The sequence below is a fragment of the Tupaia chinensis genome, unplaced genomic scaffold, assembly GCF_000334495.1.
Source record: "Tupaia chinensis unplaced genomic scaffold, TupChi_1.0 Scaffold000561_1, whole genome shotgun sequence".
Classification (NCBI taxonomy): Eukaryota; Metazoa; Chordata; class Mammalia; order Scandentia; family Tupaiidae; genus Tupaia; species Tupaia belangeri.
The window spans coordinates 2,758,611-2,765,053 of record NW_006160074.1 but is presented as its reverse complement, the minus strand read 5'-3'; the positions used below and the strand labels follow the sequence as shown (position 1 = coordinate 2,765,053).

The 6,443-nt window shown below is 56.3% G+C and overlaps 1 protein-coding gene across 1 annotated transcript in view; it reads left to right on the top strand.

Annotated features, from left to right (window-relative positions):
- The window catches only part of AMBRA1 (autophagy and beclin 1 regulator 1), a 256,562-nt gene that overhangs the window by 245,832 nt on the left and 4,287 nt on the right, over nucleotides 1–6,443 (top strand). Inside the window, exon 19 of the mRNA XM_006157846.3 lies at nucleotides 908–1,101. Within this exon, the coding sequence (XP_006157908.1) occupies nucleotides 908–1,101 (194 nt within the window). The remainder of the gene's footprint in view (nucleotides 1–907; nucleotides 1,102–6,443) is intronic.

Sequence of the window (6,443 nt, the reverse complement as noted above, 5' to 3'; positions counted from 1 at the left end):
TGCTGGCCTGTGATGGCCGTCCCCCGGTAGGAGCCGTGGTGCCGGCCCACAATGGCCACCCCTGTAGGAGCCGAGGTGCTGGCCCACAATGGCCACCCCCCCACCCCCGTAGGAGCCGAGGTGCTGGCCTGCGATGGCCGTCCCCCTGTAGGAGCCGCGGTGCCGGCCCGCAATGGCCACCCCCTGTAGGAGCTGGAGGAATCGTGAAGGGGAGCCGGAAGCATAAGCTTCTGGTGAGTCTCAGAAGTCCTGCCCTCTGCTTGTCCACCTGTCCCAAGGGTCAGTGATTAGGATGTCCCCAAGGAAAGGAAGAGGCTAGCCTTGGTCTGAGCCTTCTTCGTAGGCAGCTTATGCTCATACCCACGAGGGTCTGTTTCCAGCAGACTCTGGAAAATGGATCCCAGAACAGCTTCATCAATTCCAGTGCTTTCCCTTCAAAGCAGAGTTGTCAGTCCACTCAGAAATTCCAAGAATTTAAACTGGAATTTTATCAGCACAGTTAGAAGGAAGGTCAAACTAGGGAGAAAAGACTCTTCCATGGTTCACCGTGTGCCCGCGGATCTCAGCTAGTGGCTTCCTGAATCTAGATACGGGCTTCAGGTCCTCCTTTTCTACCCACACCTGACACACCACTGCCAAACTGACACACCACTGCCAAAGGGCACGTTGAAGGGAGTGCCTGCACCAGCTGTTTGCCAGAGTGGGCGGTCCATGGCTGCTCTTCCTTGGCCCAGATGTGGGCTGCTCTGGAAGGAAGATTGACACAGATGTGCAGACTGCCATCTGGAGGTAGCTGCAAGAGCCTAGGCCTGGCCCCTGCTATGCCCCGAGGCTTGACCCTGAGCCAGCAGAGTGTGAGGGACACTGGCCTCGTCCTGCCTGACGTCAGTCTGCCTTCTCTCCCTAGAACCAGCAGAGCCACGTGGAGGACAGACCGGGACATGGGTCTGATGAATGCCATCGGGCTGCAGCCCCGGAACCCCGCCACCTCGGTAACATCTCAGGGCACCCAGACGCTGGCCCTTCAGCTGCAGAATGCTGAAACGCAGACTGAGAGGGAAGTCCAGGAGCCAGGGACAGCAGCCACAGGTCCTGGCGAAGGTAGGAGCTGTGTAGTGCTGGAGGGGACTCCGACAGAGGGGGTGCAGTCGGGCCATCTCAGCCGTCACTGGGATGGGGGAGCCTGAGGCTTCCTGCCCCCCACATGGACAGTTGGGGCTGGGGTCGCTGCTCACCCCACTGAGCTGCCCCTGCTGCTTTGCTTGGTTCCCACCAAGCCCCTTGGCCTCTCTCTTCTCTCTTCTTTCTCTCTCCCCTTGGAGGGCCCAGGCTGTTCATCCAGAGAGAGCACAGAACGTGCCCTGGGTTAAAGCTGCCACCACAGAGACACTGTTGCCAGCTCTCGTGCCAGAGAATGTGCCCCGGCCTCTGGGGTAGCCTGCGGGGTGGCTCAGTCCCCTGCTCATGCGGCAGATGGGAGACGCCACCGCTGAGGCCTGCTCGGGCTCCCCTGCACCCGCAGTTCCTGGCCTGGCGCCCACCAGCCCCTTGCTCTCACCTATTTCAGGTGTCCTGTCCGCCTGGGTCTGGCTGGCTGCGCTGGCCGCACTCCTCAGAACCAATTAGCACTTCTCGGTGGGAGGGCCTGAGCCACTTTGGAGTCCCTCGGTGTTAAACGGCTGTTCTCACTTGGTGGCTCTCTTTGCCCAGCCCCCTTGTTGGCCTAAGCTCTAAGCAAGGCAGCTTCCCAACAAACACATTTTCTGGGTCTGCGTTGAACCATTTACCCAGAAGAGACCCAGGGAGAAGGCATGGTGTGCGTCAGCAAAGGGTAACGACTTTGCTGGTCACCCCCAGGGCATGGCTTTCTACACTGCAGGCCCCGCAGGGTACTGACCCTCTTGCTGTCATGAACTGAGATTTTTCAAAGTTAATTCCCTTTTTGGTCCATGACCCAGCCCACATCCTGCATCCGAGGCCATGGCTCTTTGCGGGGTGGAAACCCCCTGGGTGGAGACATGCGCAGCTGGCAGTGCTGCCTGGAGCGGCCGGCCTCAGCTCTGAGCCTGCATGAGGGACAGTTAGTCTCCGGCCACCTCTAGGTTGTTTCACAGATTTCTGTGAACTCTGAGCTGCCCTGGAACCCACCAGGCCCATTCCAGTGTGAGATCCAGGCTCACAGGGAGACCCCTTCCCCTTCCCTACATACATCCCCCCGCCCTGATTAACCGATTAACCGGAGGAATGCGCGTCCCTGAGGGATTTGGAGAGGTGGGCTGGAGTCTAGGCAGCCCCTCCGATTTGATTTCACAGCCATTTATTGAATGTCTACCATGTGTCAGTCGCTTGGGCTACAAAGAGGGTTGAGCCTCCGTCCTTCCTCACAGAGCTGGCAGTCAGGGAGCAGCAGGCCAGCACGCCTCGGAGTACCAGGGAGTGGGGCATGCCCAGCCTGGGGCTCAGGTCTTCTGGAGGAGGAGAGCCTCGTCTTTAAGGATTAGTAGGAGTTAGCCAGGTGGGACAAGGGGAGGTTTTTTTTTAGAGGCAGGGGTGCCAGGTTCACATCGCGGTGCTCAGGGGACTGCTGGCAGATGTGTGCCAGGACCTGGCTGGAGCCGTGGAGGGCGGATTACAGGGCCCAGGTCGGGAGTGAGGCCTTTATCCTGAAGGTGAAGTAAAGCAGGGCTCTGGTCTGGGAGCCACCAGCTGGAGAAGGGCCTCCACTGGCATTTCACCTCCTAAGGTCCTCTGCTCTTTCTGGGCATTATCCAGCCCTTTCCTGACATCTGGTCAATTGTAAATTCTTTCTTATATCTGAGGAGTGTGAGCAAAGGGCAATCAGAAGGGAAGGAGCTTGCTTTCCCAGGTCCAAAAATCAGGGCCTCATTCTTGGCCTCTTCTGTAAAGTGGAGCAGGTGGTGGAGGGTACATGCTTCCCATGCCCAGGCGCTGGTCCGTGGGCACAGGAGGCTGGAGTGGGAGCCTGGCAGAGTGCAGTCGGATCAGATAGCTCCCTGGCTCTGTCCGAGGCCCTGTGAACGTTCCCTAGGGCTCTTCTGTGCCCACAGTTTCTTTGAGAAAGCAGTCAGGAGAGCAGGCCTGGGTTATAGGGGTATGGGGGGTTGATGGATGGGTGTCCCTCTGCAGCCTTGTCTCCTTTAGGGTGCTTATCCCACTGCTCTGATAGCAAGACTCGTTGGACACAAGTTTCGGCCCCCCCTGCCGTAGCCACCACCACCCCCTCCTCTCTCCTCATGTAGTGACAGAACTGGTGGCCGGACGTACAGGGACATGGGTGGGGGCTTGGCTAGGACAGAGCCCCGCCTGCACACGCACTGCTGCAGGGCCAAGACTGGCGTGCTCTTAGCCTCCGCTGGTCTGCACGCTCCCCGTAGGCCTTTCCCACCAGCTCACACCGAAGGGTTCCCAGACTATTTCTCATTTTCTTGTTCTATAACAATTGTATTAAAATTCATTCAGCTCCTTCCAGGACTTCCAGGAAGAGCCCTCCACAGGAGGAGTTTGCAGGTGTCAGCTATTTTGCTTGTCTAACTTTTTTTTTTTTTTAAATAATAATAGCATGTTCATGCACATGAAGGAGGTAGAAAGCAAGCACTCGTAACAGGTTATGGTCACACTGCAGCTTCACAGGATCTCGGACACCCACAGTCTTGCCCACCCTGTCTTCAGGCCAACCCTGGGGTCCAACCCACAGGCAGACACGTGGCTTCCCTCACTACAGTCCGGTATGCTAGGGACTGTGCCACCCGACTGGACCTGCTTGTTCAGGGGTGACAAAGAGTGTGGCCTCCTCCAGAACTCGCAGCTGACCCTACTGCCAGCTTGCCCCTGCTCTCCAAGAGTGAAGCACAGAGAAAGGGAGCCTTCCCCGGGTTCAGCGGTTGCTCCCGGAACTGGTGACATGCCTGCCTGGCCTGCAGTGGGCGTTCAGGACATGTGTGGAATTAAGGACTTAACCTGAGGCAAGGCCCTGCCCTGGACTTGGCTGTGCCATGCTATTCAGAGAGCCCAAAGGCTGTGCCTCTGACCCCTGGGAAGGCTTCATGGGCTTCTTTCTCATCTAGTAAATAAAGACAGTAGCTAGACCAGCTGTGGTAACCTGGGCCCTGGCCTAGGTAAAGCCAGTGAGCAGAGAGAGGGGCTGGAAGACCAGTGTGCTCCCTAACGTCAGGAACAGCCTGGGTTCCTTCTTCTGTCCTTTCAGCAGTGAAATCCCCCAGAACTAAATGGGTCGTGGGGCATTGTAGGATGTTGCTGATCCCACCTCAGCCTCTGCATCCGGAATGTATCTTAGAACTCACCAAGGGACAGGCCTGAGACTGGCAATAGTCAGCTTCCCATTTCTTAACGACAAAAAGAAATGCATTTGCTGTGAGAAGGAGACAGCAGGATCAACCCTAGTGTCCACCACTGCTCCGAAATTCCTGGCCATGACTGCCGTCTTCCTCAGGCCCGGTGTTTTTTCTTTTTTCTTTTTTTTTGATTGCCAGAGAGTGTGCGTGCTCACCAGTGAGAGGGAGGGGGAGACAGCAGCCTCCAATGGGGTGTGGTCACACCACAAGCCCTTCTCCATTTCCTTATCCTGTCTGGACTTGGGGCACGCACACACATGCCCGGTGTTTTTCAAGTTGCTGTGGCCAGGATTTATACCATGTTCAGCCATGTGGGATCCAGTTCCCTTAACCACTAGGTTGCAGGGCCAGCTTATTTTCTTTTTGAAGAAGGTACCAGCTGCCTTCAGTGGCTCATAGCCTTGTCCTAGAGCTCCCAGGAAAGAAGCATAGCTCATAACTCCATTGGCTGAAGGGATGCACACCAGGCCCTGTACCAGGCCCTGGGAAGCCATCCTTATGTGTGTCTAAGCATCTCTCACCTCTTTTTTCTTTTTTTTTTAATGATAGCGAATGCATGCACACAGAGCAGAGAGAGAGAGAAGCACCCCTCGGTGAGGTCTCACATGCCGTAATTCTCTTTCCACAGCCCTCCAGCTTCTCAGATTCTGGGTACCCATGTGCCTGCCTGGTGTGTTTCCATGCCAGCCTGGGGATCCAAACCTGCAGTTGGCCCTATGGCTTCCAGCCTTGCAGAGCGTTTATGTTGCTGTTGTACCATAGCAGCTGGGTCCCTCTGTTCCTCTGTGTCCGATACTGTGCTAGGCACCATGAATCCAAAGGTATTGTGGAGGGAATCTCATGCAGAGCTGTCTCCCTCCAAGAGCAAGTTCAGAAAAGAGTAGAGAAGGTCAGGGGATGGTGGGGTGGCTCAGGTGCAATCGCTGGATCCCGCATGGCGGCCTGTGCAGTTTGAGTCCCAGACCTGACGGCTTGAAACACACGAGGCTTGTATGTATGCCCAAGATCGCAAGAGGAAAATAGAGGAGAAGGAAGTGTAGTGTGGCCATCCCCCTCGGGGGATGATTTCTCAGTTTTCCTCTCCAGCAAACATATGCACCCTACAGCAAAAAAAAAAAAAAAAGAAAGTAGCAGTAGTAAAGGGGGGAGAAAATATAAGTGCACCTCCCACACAAATGGTGACCACTTTTGGAAGTCTTAATTCTCGAGCCCCAATACACAGCCTGAACCTGTCCACATGTACATCTGACAGATACACACCAAACGCAAGACCGGGTGTCAGCCGCTGGCCTCAGGGATGAATAAAACTTAGTCCGAGACCTTCAGGAACTTCCAGCCTGGAAGAGAGAGAGACCGCACCACAGACGCGTAACAGAGGTGTGGAGCAGGGAGAGCGCCAAGGAGAGGCAGCCCTTCAGCTTGCAGCCATGCAGCACGGGCACAGGGCGCACACCGGCCCTGGGAGAGCAGGAGCACAGCAGGGCAGCATGCGCCCGCCGTGCTGGGGCACCGGGGCCCGGCCGGGTCTGTTCTAGGAAGGGCTGCCGGGGCCTTGTGGTGAAGGGAGGCAGTGCAGCGGGGTTGGGACAGTGGCGAGGGCGTGGTCGAGGCCCTCACATGTCAAGCTGTGAAGTTTCATTATTTATTTCCTTTTATTTTATTGTTTTTTAAAAATGTTTTTGTTTGACGGAGAAAGAGAGAGAGAAAGGGAAAGCAGGAAAGTAAGCTGCCAGGTCCAGGACTCTGACCACAGTCAGCCACATGGGAGTCCAGTGCCTTAACCGTCATACCACCTGCTGGCCGCTATGGAGTTTTGGCTCTTGGAGCTGCTGGGTTTTGAACAGTGTTGACTTTCCCAGAGCTCAGTCCGGCAGAGCTTAGAGCATTAACAGCAGCAGCATGTGGACTGGGTGGAAGGGAGGTGGCCTGAAGCAAGGTCAGGCATGGGCGCAGTCACGGTGAGAGGCGGCCCAGGCCGGGGCTGGAGGCGAGCAGTGGGAGATGAGAGGGCTCCGGCATGAGCACCGGCAGGAGAGCCTGTCCCTAGACATGGCTGACGTGGACAGAGCT